Source organism: Aquila chrysaetos, chromosome 5, assembly GCF_900496995.4.
Source record: "Aquila chrysaetos chrysaetos chromosome 5, bAquChr1.4, whole genome shotgun sequence".
Lineage (NCBI taxonomy): Eukaryota > Metazoa > Chordata > Aves > Accipitriformes > Accipitridae > Aquila > Aquila chrysaetos.
The window spans coordinates 14,244,948-14,266,384 of NC_044008.1; the positions used below are offsets into that span (position 1 = coordinate 14,244,948).

The 21,437-nt window shown below is 39.6% G+C and overlaps 1 protein-coding gene across 2 annotated transcripts in view; it reads right to left on the reverse strand.

Moving 5' to 3' along the window:
• Positions 1 to 21,437, reverse strand: part of RELN (reelin) — a 305,081-nt gene that overhangs the window by 128,604 nt on the left and 155,040 nt on the right. For both annotated transcript variants that reach the window (XM_030014298.1, XM_030014297.2), the window contains exons 9-10: positions 10,819 to 10,915; positions 7,819 to 8,059 (exon numbers count right to left, since the gene is read on the reverse strand). In XM_030014298.1, coding sequence (XP_029870158.1) covers positions 7,819 to 8,059; positions 10,819 to 10,915 — 338 coding nt within the window. The remainder of the gene's footprint in view (positions 1 to 7,818; positions 8,060 to 10,818; positions 10,916 to 21,437) is intronic.

Sequence of the window (21,437 nt, forward strand, 5' to 3'; positions counted from 1 at the left end):
TTCACCTCTACACGAGCAGAGGGCCATCAATTTCCCCCATTAAGGAGTTGTCACGCAGCCCACCCAGCTGGAGGAGCATCTCTGATAGCCAGGCTGGCTGGCGTATGCTATTCAAATAAAAAACACACTTTAAAAGGAAACAAAAATATCGTTTGTCGGCAAATTGAAAATGCATGGCTTTGACCGCAGCCAATTTTTTAATGACTGTAATATTTTAAGTGATTATTTTTGCCACTTCAGATTGCTCCTTAGAGAGGAGAGGGTTTTTTAATTAAAATCTAGGCAATGCAAACAGATGAGATATGAGAAGCAGAGGAACAAGAAAAAAGATGAAGAAAATTAATTAAAGCAGCATTGTCAATGTAGCCATAAATTAGATATTGTGCCTTTCTGGGAATGAGTCACACAGGTTTTAAAAATTTTTAGATTTTTACATGGTAGCAGGTAGAAGGAAGGATTCAGTCTTGATAAAACCATACTCTGTATGCAAAGTCTTAGCCAGCAAAGGTACAGACAGAATTTAGGAAATATTCTAAATTCTACATTCTGTGGATTTGGCTGTTAACCCTTCTGGGGTGAAGTCCCTCCTTTAACCAAAGGAAAACCCACAATGTGATTAGAATACTTTCCCATGAGAAAAACAGGGCTTTAATCTTTCCCACGTGCTACATTTTTACATCATTTAATGTAGGTTACAGAATTAAAACCTTGGCTGCACCAAGCAGGCCAGGTGCATGGCGGGTTATAGTGCACCTTCCCTTTCCAAAACAATGGGATGAAACTTGTCCTGTGACGTAGTAACAAACAGTTTATAAAGTGTGTTTTCACTCATCATTTCCAATTACAGACTGTTACTCAAAGGCTAGTGCTCAAAACACTTTGCTTGTTTATGAGTGATTTGTATGATTCATATGGTTCTTAATTTTCTAGGACTTTTCATGATGTTTGTACAACATCGGTCATTCTGGCAATGACTGATTTCCTTAATGAATCATTGAACTGGCATGAACTGAACTATTCCTCTATGTTATTGGGAACTATTGATGTTTCTAGCACTCTGCAGTGATCATGATTAAACCTCATCTGTTCTTCTGAAAGTAACAATGTGTATTTACACCACTGTAAAATTAGAGTGAGAAAGAGTCAACTAAAGTAGTTTCTACTCTTTGGCATCTAATGGCTCAGTTCATGTTGTATTTATTAATGTGCATCTCACAGTGACCTGCAAAGACCAAATTCTTTCCTTCTAGGAGGCAGGAAAGACCCCTGGTGCTTTGACGCCAACTCAGAGCTAACACTGGCTCTCTGCCACCCCCCACCACACTTCTGAGCCACAGGGAACTGGTATGGAGAAAGGTGCATGTTCAGCATTGCTGCCCGACAGCGATTCTCAGCTGTCTGAACAACTCACAGCACCACAGTCAACCACCTATCAGTTCCAATGAACCCCTAGGCATTGTATCTAAGTATTATTATTTTAATTAAAAGTGTGATTATTAACACAGAAAAAAGCAAGAGCAATTCCATGCATGGGCTAGATCCAGCCCTATGGATATACAGATGCCTCCTCATGGCCACAGCTCAGACTGCCCACACTCTCACTAAAGGGAGCCGGTTGACAGGTTTTGTGCACCCTGCTCTGCTTTCTTCATCTCTCCTCCCCTCTCACACTCCTCCTTCCACCCACGGAGAAGCAGGAATGGCTCTCAGATGAGGTGCAGCAGGAAGCCTGCTTGCCTCTTCCCAGGAAGATGTGGTAGATGAGAGCTCCTGCGAGGCAAAGCAGCTGGCTAGAAGGCTGGGTTTGGCCCACAGACCAAATACTGCCTTGCTATATCTTATTCAAAAAACAAAAGCATCTTGTCAGGAGCACTTATATCTGTGTAATTTTGTCCAACGTAAGGTCATAGCAATTTCAATCTGCCACTTTCACACTAGCATACCTACAGCATCATCTTTCCTCCTGCAAACAAATATATTTGATCTGATTCAGACAATGGGTACCTCAACCCTTTTTTAAACAAGAATTTAAAACCAAAAAATGGAAAAGAATCTTGTTCATTTCAGCACAAAGAATTAAACCCGACAAAGATATATATGGAATATCAGGATGTTTGTTTTGAAAGAAGACTACCCAATGCCATTCCTATTAATTAACAGGGTATTCAGAGATTTGGAAATCTGCTCTGGAACTGGGGAGGTGGAATAGCTTAATCAGCCTTTCTTTTTGCCAAACTCCTATGCCTGTGCGCATGTCTTCTCTGGTCAGTGACAGACAACAACACAGGTTCAGGAAGGACTCGCGGATCTGGGATGTGCATAGCCCTGCTCTGCTCAGGGTGTGGTGAAAGGTCATGGCGTTTTACAGACACATTTTCAGCATATTTTTCTGGGTGTGAGTGTTCAGTTCTCCCACTCTCTTCTTATGCAGCTTTCTCTTCTGCTAAGCTGGCATGCATTTCTGGGAAATTAAAATGAGCTGAATAGTAATGACCTGTTACTTAAGGGTCTTACTGTATCAGGATATTGGAATTGGGATGTTTTCAGGATTTATTGGTCATGTCCACGGTAGTGAATAACATGCATCAGGTACCATTCCCTGGTCCTAAACCCAACTTGCTCAGTGAGGCTGGCACAGACCTTCCCCCCTTGTCCCATCCCATACTATGCCAAGCTGCATGTTTGCAGCTCAGCAGCACGGACAACCTCAGGTGTAGTCTGCAAGTCCTGTAGACCAAACAAACTAAGCTGACCAGCTGGACTGCAACCTTCAGCCACCAAGTGAAGAGCAGCTGCAACTACTGTGAGACAGCAATTCTGTAACTGGACTCTTCTCAAAGGTGAGAAGTGTCACTAAGTTAACACATCATGACTAAATACATCACCGTTCTAGTGCCTATAATGATCTATACTGCTGTTTCCCACATGTGGAAAAATTTCAGAGACAGGTGGTTTGGTCTCAATGCTATTTTTATGGAATCAAAGCACTGCAGAGACATGAACTATAAGACTGCCGAGGTTGTCTCCTTTCTCAGCCTCAGTTTTTGAGCTTGCACACTAAATCTTGGGCCAGGGCAATCAGAGAAAACTAAAAAACTTGGCAAGTGTTGTACCTCAAAACACAACAATTTCTGGTCAAATATACAAGATATATGAAGTGTCCACTGAGAGATGAGATCACTTTCCTGTTCTATAAGAGTAGAGATCCAAGAAGCGTTACTGAAAGAAGATTTTATCTTTTCCCCCAATTAGTTATGAAGGGTCACAGACCTTTAACAGCTCTCAGAGCATAGCACTGCTTCATGTGTTTCAGCAATCTCAACCACCAGTGCAACATCCTAATGATGCTCGGTTGCAAGGCCGTGCTTATGCTCAGAGCTGTTACTGGAAATACTGAAATGCAGTCAGGAATTTATCCTGTTCAACACCCTTCCACACAGTCCAACACAGATAAATATGTTCCAGTGGATCCAATTAATCTCCTAAGGGTTGCTTGGCCTTGCTAACAGCATCTTTCTTGTCTTTTGCTGTCTTCTTTGGAACCAAAACACACAAATTCAGTGGCTTATCTCTCAGCTTGCTTCCTATCTCAGTAGCCAGTTCCAGCTGCGTCTGCAACCAGCCATGTGCTTTCAAACGAGTAGCAACCGCTCCTGAGCGCAGCAAGAAACACAATGAAATTCCTGGTCCAAGCTCAAGCAGGCTGGGAGAGGAGGAGAAACGGCTTCCCAAGCTGGGCACAGGCAGATTCCCACAAGTGTTTATTGAGAACACACTGTCCAAATCCACCAAACTGGAGTGAACACATTGTGCATAATTACCATTAATGCTTGCACTGTCTACTCTAGTGACTGAATCCATCACAGAACCTAACCTAGGACCCAGACAACAGTCTTCATGGTAGTACTTTTCTTTGTTTCAGCTGTCTTTTTACCTTATTAATCTAAGCAGCTATTAATCCAAGCAGTTTTACCAGCAAAATTCCTGGATTTGTAATGTTTGCTATTTATTTTAGTAGATCTCAAGTACTACCAAAGTAAACCTTCTACAGAAAAGAATATACTTTCTTTGCAATTTGATAAGCATCCAATAAGACCATGTACCAGGCATAAAAAGCAATTTCAAAAGCTACCTCCTGAGCAACTCTTGCAAAAGAACTTGCTGAACCACCTCTAACTATGCGAGCAACAGCAGCGTTTATTCTAAACTACAAGAAACCATATCTTAACGCCTATCTTTACTAACAGAGTAACCCACTAAGGCAACGAAATGGTATTTAATGAGGATTCCCTTAAAAGTTTTGGGATGGCTGAAGGGATGGGTGAGGTTAGCAGTTCTAACACGCTAGCACCTTAATGGTAACCAGATTAGGCCAGGGACCATTCTCTGGCCTTGACAGCAAATGACACAGTGGAGTTTGTATCCACCTGGGCAAACACTCTCCTTCCAGAAGAGTGGTGTGATCCCTGCGGCCTACTGGAAAGAGTCCCTGGCCCATCCTTGAGGGTACATCCCTGGAAGATAATGCCTGGGAGATTGCACAAGCCAAAGCCAAGCAAGAGGCTGTTGTAACAACTAAGGTGTGCAAGATCATGGGCTCATGTTCGTACCCTTGTTTGCTTCATTCACTACCCTGCATGTGCCACAGAGCCTCCAAGGAGAAGGTTCCACCATCTGTGCAACACCTGCTGGGGCAGTCCAGAAGTAAACACCTAGAGAAAGACTGTTTCTACTCCTTTTTCTACTAGAAATCAGTATGTATTTTTACCTCTTCTTTCAGTTCTGACTGCCAGCTGGATAGCTCCAGACTGGAGCTATCTCAGACTGGCACTGCCCTTCCACCTGAGAAATATGCAATATCAATTATTCTGCATGGTGAAAGGTGGTGAGCAAGAAAGGATGAATACAGAAAATAACCCCAGTAAATGAAATAAATTTAGAAAGAGAACTTTTCTTGTTTCTTTCTGTTTTTCTTAATATTTCATTCCCTCAGTCCAGTGAAAGTACTTATCTTTATGGCACAATTTAGGAAAGGAATTGACCCACAGTTTTGTATATACTAATCAAAACAGAGTTAGACAACAAATAACATCGAGAAATGTGACTGTATGTTGGCATTGTCAAGGAAACCCATAAGGAAAAGCACTGAAGGAAGCCAATGAAGAAGTTAACACAAACCTCAAGAAAGATTTTTAAGGCCAGTTTATCTAAAATACTAATTGACAAAGGACAGGAGGATATGAATTGAAACTTGTATGGCACAAACACGCTTAGATGGCAGAGAAAAGGTCTCATCAGCTTGATATGGAGTTTGGCACAGTGATAGACTGTGAGTATGGGAACTTCTTCAAAAAGCACATAGGTGAGTTATAAAAGGTAGCACAGTATAGCAATGAAATTTGCCGATCCCTCAGTAAAAATGTAAATAACAATTTAAAATTGCTATACAGACTTTCTGAACAAACATCAGGACTATTTAGCAAGTTCTAGATGTCTGGGAAGCAAAAGTACTTGTAGGAAAAAGAGAACTAGAATTAGCTTTGATGCAACCTATCCCTGTAGCACTGTCAAGGTTTCTCCAACATTATTTGGCAGATCAATGTCTTTAGCTATGACAGAGAAATCTCTTAAAAGCTTCCCCCAGTTTCTATGAACTCTTGCAGCCTGAGAGCATTAACAATATGGGGAATCCTGTGAAGATGTACTACCTATTGCTGCTGTCATTCTGCCATTATACTGGCCAAGTTATCTGACTGCTGTGAAATGCTGCTTGAAACAGAGGTGACTGGTGTGGTTACATTTAAAATGTGATGTAACGTCATTAGTACAATGTACAAAGATTCTCATGCTTCTATTTATACAACATAGTGTGTTTGTGATGAACTGAGATTAGAGCTATGCTAAATGTTTTAAAGAAAATATTAGAAGTTTTTGTAAAGTTTTATATAAAGTTCCAATCCTGTAAAGCACAAAATCTTTGCCCCCAAATTGTTCTTGGTGTTATAATGCTATGACGGGGTCTATGCTGAATCTGATGTAAATCTTGACCCAATTTATAGTTTTACTTTTTGACATAACATGAAATTCACATTGCAAAATCTGTTCAAATTATATTTGGCAAGATTGTTCCTGAAAATTTGAGGAAAACTGGAGGAAAAACCTTAAAAATGAAATTTGAGTATGGGTGACAATCTAGATACACTAAAAATGTTTGAAATAGCTACAGGGTCCCAAGAAGAATAAAAACCCTGCGTCACACATAGCCTTAATCCAGTGTGGCTACACAACAGTCTTACACATTGCCTTAATCTGGTGTAAGTGGCTACACATAGCCAAATGTTGGATGGGAACAGACATTTGCACATTTCACTTGTCCCTAAAACAGAAGAAGACCTTGGAGGAATGGCAGGTTGGTGAATCCTCACTCATGTCTCATATAAGGTTTGAGCTTGAATAGGATTTCTGTCTAGAAGCACTAAGTGATCTCTGAGTTTAGGTCCCTCGTCTTTCATGTAACCATAGTTGTGTATTGATACAAACTGGCTGAGTTTAACTAAACAAAACCCCAAAACCCCAACAACAACAAAAAAATCAACAACAAAAAGAGGTTTACTTGCTAAAGTTTAGATGCTGTTTATGCATGTTTCAGAAGGAGCAAGCAGTGTTTAGGCTCGGCCAGCTGAGAAGTAACTGCGCCTATGGCACATTAATCCTTGCTTTGCTTTCACACCTTCAAGTGTGTGGGCTGGATTTTAAAATCCAGAGATAAGACTGACAACACAACAAATATGAACTGATCACAGAAAATTACTTCATTAAATACACAGGACACTATTTGATTCTAAAATCTCTTATAAAAACTTTGTCATTGTAGTTTAAATGGTCTTACTGAAGGAAAAAAAAAGTCAATATGCAGGTACTACGAGTAGATTAGTGGGAGTATTTATTTCTAAAAAGAGTAATCTGAGGCCACGTGTATCAGGTTCTGTGGGAAAAGGATGAGGCCATAACCAACCTCTTGCTGCCCTCAGTGTTCGACATCTGTTTCCTGTGCAACTGCCAAACCCATTACCAGCATCATAAATGAACCCCAACATCAAAATTGTCTTTTTTGTGAATGAAAAATAGGATGAAAACAGAAAGTCATCTGCTGTTCAACTTCTGGCTGCTGGGAAACATAGAAAGCAAGAATCCAACTGATTTCCAAATGTTGAACAACTCTGCATTTGAAGGAACTTTGTGCACAGAGATCTTGTAGGGCTCCTTAGAGTTTTTCCCAAGCTAGTATGGTCTTACTGGATCTCATATATCAAAACAGGATCTTACTGAAAAAGAGACTTTTAAGGAGCAGCCATTACCTGAATGCATGCTGCAATGGAGATGTGATATTCACAGTCAGAAAAAGTGGGAAACTATTTTTTTGTGATGGTTTGTGATGAAGCAAGTAGCAGTAGCTGAACAACACCAATGCAAACAAACAAGTAGATTTCAAAATATCCAACGGAGAGACTTGAATTTGTTTCAAAAACATTGCACTGTTTTGCTAAAAGGAAGCTGTTTCCCATTTTCTGTTACATGATCTTTGACATGACAGTATAAACTGTCATTTGGTATTGGTCATGGCAGAGAAGTTGCATTGTTCTAGAAAGCCCCGGTGGGACAGAGGAGAGGTAAAAACAAAGTAAAAAAAGAGCCCAATTCTAGAAGCAGATGGAGTGGCCTAAACACCCCTGTGTGTTCAGAGTTTGGTTAGATGTTACTGTCGTCTTCTACATACAAGAGTATTCGTAACATTAAGCCCTAGAAAATCAGACTAACCTTAACTGTGGCCCCAGGAAAGAAAAGCCAGTTGCCAGTATCCACAGGATCAAGATTATCTTCTAACACAACTTTTCTGTGAGCAGCATTTATGATCAGGATGTTGTCCAATGCCCAACAGGCTTCATACACATCACCAGTGTGAACATAATCCTGTTTCCACTGAAAATAGATGTTCTCCCCTTTAGCATCTTCAGGAAGGTACAAGATGTGGATGATTGTGCTGACATTGGAAGGAGCGCTGAAAAACAATGATATGGAATTAGACTAAGTTTAAGCCATAGCCAGGAACATTTTTCCCTCATTTAACACATTTACCAGGTGTGACACAGTTGTGCTGATGTCCCTTGTATGCTGAAAAATCTTCCATGGAGATGAGAAAATACCTGCCCTGAGGCAGAGTCCCACTGTGCCAGGCAGTTCACATACAGCTCAAACAGACAGCCTTGCTTCAAAGAAAGTGCAAGCTAAGGCAATAAATAACAGATCAATGCAGATGTTTGGAGAGCAGGAAGAAACAGCAGGGCAACATTCATACTCAATGCTGGTCACGTCTCCCAGGTGACTGGACATTGTCACGTATTTTGCAGGTATGGCCAAAAGGAAATATTAAGGACTCACTTTACAAAAACAGGTCTCCCAAAATGTGATTTTTGCATGAGCTTTCACCAAAAGAAGCTCCTGACTTCTGGTGCCTCAGTCCCTCATAGATCTAGATGGAGCAGAATGGCCAGAGGGAAAGGCTGGGAATTTTCTCTGACAAACGTGTCCTTCCAATCCCACACCCCTGCTGTCAGGATAATTCTGTGGATGGGGAGGGCCACCTTGCCTTTCTTTCCATGTTCTGCTTCAAGAACAATACAGAAGAAACAACCCATTTGTCCTATCTCTTGCTGCTGAAAATGGAAAATGTGGGGAGGAGAGGCAGACCTGGAGTATTAGCATTAGGCAATGATCAGGGCGTTGAGCTCCGCTTCCCAGAGCTGTCCTCAGAGCTGTGAAAGGATTGAGGTTCACCCCAAGCTCTGGGTGAATGTCTTTACATTGCCAGTGGCAGTGAAAGGACTGAGGTCTGTGTGCAAGGAAGGGATGCTGAGAATTATTATTTTTGTTTTATTAATCGCCCAGCAAGGGAATTATCTACATTCAAACCTCTGGCTGCAAGGAGTTACAAATTTCGGGTTTGCAAGATGTCAGCTACTCAGCCTTGCCTCTGCCTTGGTAGCAATGCTTTGGTGGGTGAAGAGCTTGTCAGAGGCAATCCAGAGCATTTAGGGAAAAAAGGCACCAACAGCTTGCTCATATAGCAGCAAACGGAGGAACTTCTCTTTGTAAAGCAAAACATTAGGGTGTAGTGAAATGTTGAAAAGCAACTGTATTTGTCCCATATTCACACCCAGAATCTGCCCCCACAAATCACCCTACTCTTGCTAAATGTTATGTCTGTCACCCTCCACTGCAATGTTGCTCTGAGACGTCGTCCTCGCTTCTCCTTGAGCCCACACACAGCCCCCACCTTCCCCGAGAGGTCCTTCCCCTCCCTCCTGGGAGTCCAAAGCTGAAATCCCACTGACACAACACACACCGACACACTGACACAACACCTCCCCTTCACAGCTGCCCTCCTGCCCCACCTCTCCCCAGTTCTCCCACAATTCCCTGGAGCTGCCTGTAGTGCAGTGAAAGCCACTGAAGCACATGCAAATAAATACTCTAACTCATACGGACCACAGGAGAAATGAGCATCCTTTCATAATTCATCCTCTCCACTTTGCACGACACTGCTCTATTGACCTATTTTCCTCCTGCCGGCTCCAGCAGTCAAAGTTAAAGCAACACAGATCAAACTATATGTGCATTAACTTCAAAAAATTTGGGGCTTGTGTTTGCACCATCACAACTCAAATTTCCTGGCTTACAGAGCTATGAGGGTAACTGAACTGATGTTAGGGACTAGGTGCATAATTCTGCATCAATGTGAGAAAAATAAAAGATATTGTGTGGTTACTCTAAGGCAACTCCAGTGGCTGCAGTGAAGTTACTCTTGCTTTATATTTTTCTGAGATAAGAATTAACACAATTTGTTTTACTAAAATTGTTCATAATCTGTGCCTTTCAATTAATTCATAATCCCACAAGGAGTGGGAGCATGAAATACTGAAATCTACAGCCTTGCAGCTAGAGTTTTGCTTACTCACCAGCAATTAAGTAGCCTTTTGCTCTGCAAATTGTCTCAATGGACTGAAAACAGGCTCAAGCAAATCACCTGTGTGGCACAGACACTATGGTAATGCAGGAGGGTGGACTGAGACATTTTAAGGACATTACATATAAGTGGCATTTTTTCTTCCCCAGTTGTACTTGTATAACTATCTATATATGCCAATGCACATCTCCTAATATTATTTAATAAAATGTTGGTTCTGCTCTCCTAGAAAAATCCATTTCCAACACTGACTCTCTCTTTAAAGGTCTGCATATTGCAATAAAAGATTTTTAAATCCCCATTCATAATCCTTTGCACTTTCATGTAAACCAATTTGTTTAAAAACATGGCATAAATCACCGTATTCTTGTTATTATAACAGTGTTAGGACCCAAGCGTTCATATCAAACTATAAACTATTTTTATTGAACATTTTATCCTACCAAAGTGGAAGCTTGTAACACTATAAATTATGGCTCTTGCTGACATTAAAATCAGTGCTAAAATGCAAAAGTCATCAAAGTTTTGGTTTTTCAGGCACCTGAACCTGCTGGTTATTGGAGTTGCATTTTAACTCCGTAGTCATTTTCTTCCTTACCTCCCGCATAATCAATGGATGAAATTGTGATTTACCAAACCCAGTGGCAGTTCTGCAGTTCACCCCTCATCTTTTAACGTGCATGAACAAGTGAGAGCTGAAAAGTTAACAATTAAAACAAGTTTTAAAAGAGCCAGGTTTAAACACCACCTGCTCAGCCAGAAAGCATGAAAATTATTAAAAAGCTGTAACAAACCTAATTTTCTCCAGCTGAGTCCAATCTGCAGAACTGTTCTTACTGTAGGACACGGTGATGCTGGGATCTGAGTAACTAAAGCGACATGAACCTGATCCTGGGAAAAGCAATAAAATGAGAAGTATTACGACACAACGAAGCAATAAATGATCCTCCAATAACCACAGTTGCTGACTGTGCCTTTGTCACATCACCACTTCTCCCGATTTTAAAGTGCTTTGATTGATGATGAAATTTCCTGCGATCTGTTGCTGAAGGTAAACACAAAATAATGCATGCTTTATGAGTCAGAAATAAAGTAGAAATGATAAATCACAGCAGTGCTGTGTAATCTCTGCAAATTTCCCAGGGGAAGCCAAGTAAATTACTTAACACCCCCCACTGCAGGAAAAAACCCACCATATACTGTTTAAACAAAACCTTCATATTAGAGAATAATCCACACAGCAGAATTCACAGGGAAAACAGTAAAAGACTGTTTTTCATATTACTATATAGAAAAAAAAAATTCCAGAACTAAAAATACAGTAAGTGATAGGAAAATGTGTACAGAATTACTTGAGCCAAGAGCAAATGTGCTTCAGGAATCTAAAAGAATACAGACATTACAAAATTAGTTATTTTAAGGATGCCTGAAGAGAATTAAATTAAGAAATCATCCAATATACTCACTAGAGCCTTTAATTAATAATAAACATTTGATGCTGATCTGGGAATCTCACAAGACTTTACAAAAATGAACTAATTAAGCCTTATGGCACCCCTGCAAGGTAGGGTAATATATTTACTTTTGATTTATAAAAGAGTGCCTTCTGGGTGTTGTCACAAAAGATGCACTTAACAATTAATAAAGGGGACAGTCAAAATAACAAATACTGGGATTGAAAAATTCAACCTAGAAAACATGATAAACAACCTAAGTGGTAATTAAATACACTAAAAATACTATTTTTCCTCAGACACCAGATAATTCATCCACCTCAGAAAATTCAACACCCAGTGAAACAGAAAAATCCTAACCTGTGCTCCAAAGATCAAAATTTCTACTTCATAAGCATGTTGAAATGTAAGATTCAGAGCAGCAGACATCAGGTACCTTCCACATTTAAGAGAAGCAGCTCTCAATTAAACAGCACCTCTGATGGCATCAGGATACTACTGAGTGAGTACCACAGCTTTGCTTAGAGTAGGAGTATGTATTATGTGTGCTATGAGTAGTATGTTATGTTTATGTGTGCTTCAGGTATGTTCAGTCACACTGAAAGTTGTGTATATACATACTTTTATATATGTATGAATGTATATATATACCCAGATGTGGAAACTGCTGACCATAAAATATTATCATTTTCCAACTAGAGGTACTTATTTTTGGAATGAAATAAATGGCCTGATTAAAAAGGTGTTAACTACTTGTACAAGAGAACAGCTTACACATTTTAATGGGAACATATGTCATTAAGTACACTGCTTGCAGCCCCAGCTCCCCCGAGGCAGTTCACATTCGCAGCTCTCAGCTCTACAGAACTGCTTTTCTACTCTGAGATACACAGCACATACCTCTGCAGGGGGAAAACCACCTCAAAACATGGGATGAAATCCTGCCTCTATAATTTTGCCTGATACATCAACTAGCATCCTGGAAATGACCCACAAAGTTGCTTTCTTATATCTTTTACTAATGTTAAATTGTAAATAGAGAAACAGGTACTTCTGAGCCACTACAGCTGTGTGTGGTATGTTCAGCTGGTCTGACACGTATTCTTGCCGTAATGAGGCACAGAATAATTAATATTTCAAAGGCAGCAGGACTTTGAATTGCCAACCATGTACCCAAAATGACTACAAAGCAACTGTCTGGTTATATTTTACTGACAAGGCATTTTATTTCTATCATATTAAAATCAAATGATGTCAGGAAAAGCCTTTGCGTTTCATATTTGCCCATCTGCTCAGATGGTCTACTTTACTGAGTGACATCTGCTGTTGGTTCCTGCTTCTGTGGCATTTAGGAGTTCCAACCCTTAATCACGCTTGTTCATTTCATTTCAGGGGAATTCAGTTCAAAAATCAGTGAACTTCAGCCAGTTTAACCACTTTGGCTGGCCAGAGGCTGTGAGGCAAAACAGCAACACACTGAGTTTTCTGTTAGACAGAAATTAAAGGAACATAAACAGTAAAAACAACCAGCAATATAGACTTTATAACATGTGCCATTTCAGTTAGCATTACAATCAACTTTCGGTACAGCGTTCTTAAACAAAGCCAAGTCCAAATATTCTGCTAAAACAGGGGAGAAGGCCATATTTGCTGCCCATACTGCGAAGACGATAGGAAATGAGTGTTCCCTGTCAGTACAATCAATATGAAAAATGCTGCCTGTTAAATCTCAACACCCTCAAACTATGCAATGAAGATCAAAGTTATTGCTTAAAAGAAACGGGGCCACTGAAAAAGGACTTTGCAAGGTAGATGTGGTATTTCCCTTGTGTTATTGGAAAGGGAGCAATGGAGACAGAATTAAAAGAGCAGGCAAGTGCTGCGTCTATTATTATTTTAATAAGCAGAACAGGTTGTGTTAAGATTAAAATTAGTTTGGGAAAGTCATCAAGATCAATGTAAGTAGCAGTTACTGGCTGTGACGACAATTGTGTTTTATGTTCTTCACTCAAAATCATAAAATAGCAAGATTATTTATCATTTAAGTATCTAATTCTGCAAAACTTGAACTGACGAAAAAAAAAGAAATTCATTTATTTGAAAAAATCATCAACAAGGTTCAGGCAATATTCTTTGCAATTTGAACCATCTTTTTTAAATACACAAGAAGCACATGGATCTAGTGCTTGCGTCTTTTACAAAACCAATACTCAGCTTAGCTTACCCTAAGAGTTTCTCCCCATGAAAAGGGACGAAGGTGAACATACAACTGCACTGCAGGACAGGGTTTACTGAAAGCCAGTGGCTTTCAATATAATTTTCAATATTACTTTCAATATTACTATTACTTAATACTATTACTATTACTCCATATGACTATTATTTCAGTAATCCTAAACTAGGATTATTTAAATCATTTTGTAGAAATCTGCAGTTTGGATGTTTGCCTCTACCTTGACCAGCCAAGCTATACTCTGACTTTGTGAACAAACAGATGATCAAAATTCAAGTAGTAACATAGCAGGAACTGAGGGCAAATTCAGCTGGGGAAGGGAGGTGTCCTTCACACTGCTCCAGAGATGGTAATAAACAGTTTGTCAGCTCCGAGCAGAGCGGCAGGGGCAGGATGTCGTGCTGTAAATCTTCATACCCTCCTGTCCTCCAAAGAAAAAGTTGTACAAGATGACATAAGACCTTTTGAATCAGATTAGAATAGGCTTGTTTTAAATCAAGAATGCCCAGGTTTTGAATTAGCCATGAAAACGGGTAATAAACCATGGACAATGATTACCATAAAGAAGTCTACATTAGTAAGTTACTGCATTAGAGAAAAATGCCTTTTTTTTTCTTAAGCCAAGTATGTCATAGCAAACCTGATGCCTTGGTGAGGTTATTGCTAGCTAAATCTGACTAAGAGTTGGGATTATACTTTCAACATATTTACTGGAGCCGGGAGGGCAGCGACCAAACCACCTCCCAACCAAGAATAGCCTCATTTTTTCTCTACGTATGTATAGGCAAGCTTGTCCTTGGGTTTCAGGAACAAAGTATTTTTCTCCTTTGGAGTTATTTTACTCCTTTTGATAGGCTTCTAGCTGAAGTTCACAGACTTCTAAAACTTTTGGAAAAAAGATAAAGTAGACACAACCTTCATGGATTTAATTTTAAATGATACATTTGAAGTTCAGACAGTGTTCTGGTTTCAGCTGGGATAGAGTTAACTGTCTTCCTAGTAGCTGCTACAGTGCTATGTTTTGAGTTCAGTATGTGAAGAATGTTGATAACACTGATGTTTTCAGTTGTTGCTAAGTAGCGTTTAGTCTAAAGTCAAGGATTTTTCAGCTTCTCAAGCCCAGCCAGCGAGAAAGCTGGAGGGGCACAAGAAGTTGGCACAGGACACAGCCAGGGCACCTGACCCAAACTGGCCAACGGGGTATTCCATACCATGGGACATCAGATCTAGTATATAATATAAACTGGGGGAGTGGGTGTGGGGGGGATCGCCACTCAGGGCCTAACTGGGCGTCGATCAGCGGGTGATGAGCAATTGCACTGCGCATCATTTGTACATTCCAATCCTTTTATTATTACTGTTGTAATTTTATTAGTATTATCATTATCATTATTAGTTTCTTCTTTTCTGTTCTATTAAACGGTTCTTATCTCAACCCATGAGTTTTACTTCTTTTCCCGATTTTCTACCCCATCCCACTGGGTGGGGGAGAGCGAGTGAGCGGCTGCGTGGTGCTTAGTTGCTGGCTGGGGTTAAACCACGACAGACAGCAATTTTGTCTGTTCCCAAAAATGATGAGCAGCTTCTGTTATAACACCTAGCTATTTTCATATACTAAGTATTTTGAAACATTAATTTATCTGGCTTGTGCTTTACATGCTTGGATTTTGCCCCAAGGCAAATTTTAATAAAATAAAATTTGCTTAAAGTTGAATCCAGACACTGATGCTAATAGGGGAGGGTTTTGACTGGTAGAGCATGCGAATGCCAAACAGCTCCTGACCACTGCTTTGTTAATTCTACCTAAACCAAACAAGAAAGAATAGAAAACAAAAGTTTGTTTTCTCAACAAACAAAAGTATGGTTCTCAATTGTTTTGCTGCTTGTTTCAGAGGATTGGTAACCCATAGCCAGGACCTGAGTAAGTACTGACGACCTGCAACATGTCCAACTGAGATAGTCATGACTTTTTTGCCTATTTTTTGTAAGTCTTGTTAACCTCCAATGCCATTGAAAGTACGAGTGAATATTTTACATAGCTTATTTTTTAAAATATCATGTAGGTAGAAGTACTAAGAGCACAGTATTTCAGGAGAGATGTTATGAAGACACTTCATACCAGGTATTTGTATGCAGGTATTCAGTTATTTGTATCCAGGCTGACAATGGCAGGCAAAATTACTTCTCACTACAGCTTTGTCTCCAACTGTGTCAGATTTACAGAAGCCCGAGTCATACGGCTGTTGGTCTCTAAGATTTTGTAACAACACTGATTAGAAGCTGGTGTTTTGCTGAGATAAAACTGGGTGCCATCTGCAAGGAAAGCAATATTTTGCTCCTTATAGACTGTGACGTCCTCCGCCTCTTGACAGCCTCTTGATAGTTCCTGCAAGTGCTTCCGTGGATAAGCAGATGAGATATCTAATGCTGGCTTTAAGGAGAATGAGTCTAATGTGGAACTGTACAAGAAAAATTCACAGAAAAAATTTGTAGAAGGGTTTAAATTGTGTTCTGACTGCAGCCTGAAAATCAAAAGGGAGCTGAAAAGAATCCCGTTTATCTAATGCTAGAAGATTGCTTTTATTCATTTTGTTAATGTGATGAATAATGATTAGTGTTTGCTAAGGATTATGATTTGCTGATATTGCTTGAATTAAGCCAAACTGGATAGTATAAATTACTAGTGGTCAAATATGGCTGGCTTGCTAATAGTTTTTTCCAAATTAATGAACCATACAGTTTGGTATAATGGATGCTCCATGGATCCTAATTTTTTTTAGGTGTATATTTATACTGGCTTCTGATCAAGAACCAGATGATTTTAACCATGTTAAAAGATGGAATGTTTTGTGCTGGATATATCTGAAGCACTAGTACAAAAATGTGCAACTCACTGTTCATCCCATTCTGCCTCTGAAATTTGAATTTAGTTATGTGTGATTTTTAATTATGACATATTTTAGATCTTCAGATTATCTTTTCGAAGTTTGTTTTTGTTTATAGAACAAGTTCAGAGGACAAATAAGTATTTTAAGTGTAAAAATCTTCAAATTAAAAACTGTAGAGAACTGTACTCTATTTTGTAGTTGTAGCATACATTTTCATGGAAAGAATTAAATATTTTTATTGCTGGCCGCTTTTTTCTCCCTTGTGAGAAGAGGATTTTGACTATCTGCACCCCTGTGTATGTTCTGATAAACAATCTGAAATAAATACCTGACACTGGAGAACAAAAATGTCAATGGTGTTTGCCTTTGGTAAAAATCAGGTCTACTCTAGTATTAGTGAGAATTATGAATTTTGAAATGCAAAGTCTCAACTATTTATTTTTCCGCAGGTTTCAGAGAGCAGCTAACTTTTGTTCCACTGGCAGCTTTAGGCTATTGCTCCATTTTGGAAATGCTGGGTAGTTACCTCTAAATAAAAATAAAGGGTTGACAAGCATACTAAAAGCCTCCACTGTAAAACTACAAAAGATGAGAAGAATAACTAGTAAATAAATAAATTTGATAAAAATTAATCAGAAGGACTTCAGAAATGAAGTCCTAAAAAGTAATCAGTCAAACCCCAAGCGGAGGGGGCCCTGAGCGAGCTGCCCTTGCCCAGAGGGTGGTCCTGGCTGGAGTGTGGGGGGAGCACTGGAGCAGGTGACCTCCCACTGTCCCTTCCCGCCCACCTCCTTCCAGGATTCCCAGTAACAGCAAATGTACTTTTTATAAATTAATGCAGCTAATTTCCTTTAGATGAGAAGTAAAGTCTGAGGAAATACTTATCTGGCTCAACTTCCTCTTAGTCTATTTATATTCAGAGATATGATGTGCTTCCTGCGCTCACACAAATTTGTTCTCTTCTAATGAACAAGATCAGATCACAATTCATAATGCTTTTTGTGCTGAGAACATTAAGGGGAGAAAAATAAGCCAGGCAGAAAGCTGTATTTCCCTTATGCCAGTTTCCAATTTATTCTGATGTAAAGATGCTCAGCTATTTACAGTGTCTCTTTCTGAGATACAGCCAGCAGGTACCTGCTTGGATAATGTGTCTGTTGCCAAATAAATAATTACATGATGCTTCTAAATTTAACCATGTTCTTAAGCGCACTAACATCGTATAGAGCACCTTGCTGAAGGCAAAGTGAGCAAACTTCTTAAGATCTGGACGTAATGGACACCCAGGAATTACAGCTACTGAAACAGTACTATCATTAACACCACAGAAATACTCTTACAGTGGTTCTTGAATGTCTGACCAAGTAGTAAGCCCTGTGCTCAGCAAGCATTTTCTACTGGTATACCTGTACTGTATGCTTCAACATTATTGCCATTAAATGCTTAATGTCAGATTACATGGAGATCCTCTAAGTGAAAGGGTCACCTTTCAATGAAGCTGGGCAAAATTTAAATTATACCATCTTAAACTTAAAATAGTTTAGCAGTACACTAATATGTATTGATAAGTAGAAAGAGATGTTAAAACTCTGTTTAGCAGCCTGGGACAGCTGCAAAGGTCAATAATCAAGAAAATGAGCACCATAAGATGCTGATAAGGGTATTAAAAGACTGCAGGAAGGTAAATGATGTTTTATTTAGATCCCTACAGCCAGCCCAATCTAGAGAGGCAGTAGAAAACACACACTGGTCGCAAGAACTGCTGTGTAAAAGGAGGTATCTTGAATATAAAGATTTGAAAGTTCTTTCCTTGTAAGAAAGTTTCTTTCTTTAGTGAAATTCCCTGGCACCAAGAAAATCTGGGAAATATTTTTTTCTCAAGCCAAGTCCTGAGCTGAAGAGTCTCTCTTTTCTGAAACCCTATAAAACTGATTACCTGCCTTTAACTTTATATGTGCGTAGATAATAATTAGTTTGGCAAAAGCTTTTTTTTGCCCTGATGGGCTTTTCTATTTTTATCTGCTTTTGCTTTCATGGAAACCCCCTCCCTTGCCCACTGGAGAAAGACCCAGGAGCGTTTTGCTGAGCTGGGGGCTTCTCTCTTCACCCCCGGGAACTACAGATGCTTTGTTGTTTAATTCAAAAATGGACAAGTTTAATCATACAAAAGTGTTATCCTCATACAATGATATGAGCAGGATTAAGATGAAAGTCAGTCTGTAATCCAGCATTCATTATTTGCAGCAACCAATTCTGTAATGGCCTGCGTTTGACTGTGAGGCGGTGGCTCAGCCACCTGCCCTGGCTCTGAATCCTGAGGCTCTCTTTATCTTTTCTGCTTTTCTCCATGTAGTAAATCTGTAATGCTCACATTTTAATTCCTAACAGTGGCAGAGAAGCCCTGGTACGGAAGTAATAAAGACAGTATTTCATTGTAACCTTGGGCTAGCCAAAACAACACAAATCATTTTGCCCAAGGCCATTAAAATGTCTTTCAAATATGGCATTAACTTTAAACCTTGGTTTCAATCTAGACATTATCTAGGCAGCCACTCTTGTATAACTCAGCAAAATCAATAAATACCACCTAACATTTCCACATGCTATGTGAAGTGTGCTAAATGATGTTACTTACCTGCCTTATTCTTTCACATTAGATGTAATTTATAACCTATGTATCTACACAAAGGACTTTTCCACCAGGAAGGTGAAACTAGTAGGTTTCACATCAGGCAAAAGCAAATGGCAATTTGGGTGGTGAGTCAAAAACCTTAATATTGTTTTATCGGGGGAAAATGGGAAATTAAGGAAGCAGAAGAAATGCAGAATGGTGAATGACACCAATTTTGGCACTGAATTTTTCAAATTCTCAAGTTTTTCCCAAATGTAAAGGAAAGAAATCAGGAAAAAATAACATGGGGGTTCGGATACACTCAGTGCTCTGTTCTCATTGCTTAGAGGGGCTTGGATCTGAATATAGCAACAATCAAGCTTCATTTCATAATATTCATTTCTTATGGACATTAGTGCTTTAAATTACCTATTTTAAAAACTGGTTTTATGCACTATTTAAGCTCAGTTCAGACAGGGTTCTAACACAATTTTATTAGCCAGCTTCCTGGTAATGAAATCCTTTAGAACCTCATGCCAGCCCAAAAGTGCTCCATATTTGCCTAATGCAAGATATTCTATCTGTCCTGTGGCCACCAGGCCAGCAGAACTGGCCAGCCTCTTCCCTGTTGGTACCACTGTCAGCACGACCGTAAGGATGTGCCACGCCCACACCGCAAACCTGGTGCTTCCTGGAAGGCATTGGAGCAGGAGAAATTTGGGTGGCTGAAGGAAATCATCCATGCAGGTGACTAAAGTGCAGGAGGTGGCTCAACATGCCCAAAACATTTGGGACCGCAGTTTCTACCATGAGTGTTTTTGTGTTCAGCTAACAAGATAGTGAGGGATTTAAAAGATCAAATACTCTTCCATGCTGAATTCAGAAGGGACTTGTTTTTCACTTTGGTATTTCTCTAGAGACACGTGAGTGAATTTTCGTAGCAATTCTGAAGGAAATTGTTCATCTCTGTCCTTTTCTGCTTAGGGCAAGCCCAGTGCTACCTCATGAAATGGCCATTACAGCATTTGTTAGTCATCTGATAGCTTCTGCTAATTGTAAAACTGACTAAACAAAAGTGGAAATTAAGAGAAAATGATCAGCAGTGGTTCCTCTCAGCCAAAGCTATGGCCTATTTAACAAAACATGTTTGGATGCATGAATTTCTATCAAGTGGTCTGAATCCAAGCAGAGGATAAACAGAAAACATAAAAGCAGTACCGTCAATATAACAGCTGCCACCAGAACTGAATTAAAACATTATAAAAATATAAATGACAAGTGCCTTCAGACTGTTACATGGGGCCAAATGCAGTCATCATTGTTCACACAGCTGAGCCAAAGTGGAGTCAGGATGTTTCTGGCGGGAAGGAGAAGGAATCGCGCTCTTGTGCAGATGCTCTGCAGAGCCCTCCAGATGCTGCTCTAGAGGACAGTGCACAGAGACTGCTATTTCCTCCACAGAAATACATAGGGGTCAGTGAATCAGCTGCACTGTTTATGTATTAGATAATTTTTCTAAGATTATTTTTTGTCCATCAGGGTCTTCTATTTGCTGAGGTTAATAGGGACGTAAATGTGTTTTCTGAGGAATAGAAGCTTTGCAGGTAAGGACTAATCCAAAGGGCACATTCAACAATTCTGATTAATAATCATCATCATCATCATCATCATCTGTAGTCTGAATATGCATCAGGGCAAAAAAGAAGTATTTCCATCATCTACACAATTACATTTTATAATTTAATTCTGCAAGACTCACACTGGTAACAAAGGCAAAATGCCACTACAAAAAATGAAGGAAAAAAGCTAAGCCTGAAGAAAAATTGCATTTTTTTTACTAAAGGTGATAACCGCTATCTGTGCTTCATCAACAAACATCACTGAGACACTTAGCCCACAGACTTGCTGAGTAAAACAGCTCTCATGTAGACCCTAGCGACCTGGGTAGTTCAGGAAGAGTAATAGAGGCCACTGGTTAATGATTCACTAACCTGATGTCTTAGGGCGAGGCAGGACATGACATGAAAACCCTTTTGGAACCATTATGTCAAAGATCTGCATTGAAATCAATGACCCCTACTCATATGCTGATCAAAAGCAGTCAGTAGCATATTTTAAACAGTCTTCTCCATTACTCTTACAGAGGACTGTGAAATCAGCCAGCATTAAAAATAAACTGTAAATAAATTAAGCTGCATGGAAGTTCTTGGTATGTGCATTGCACATG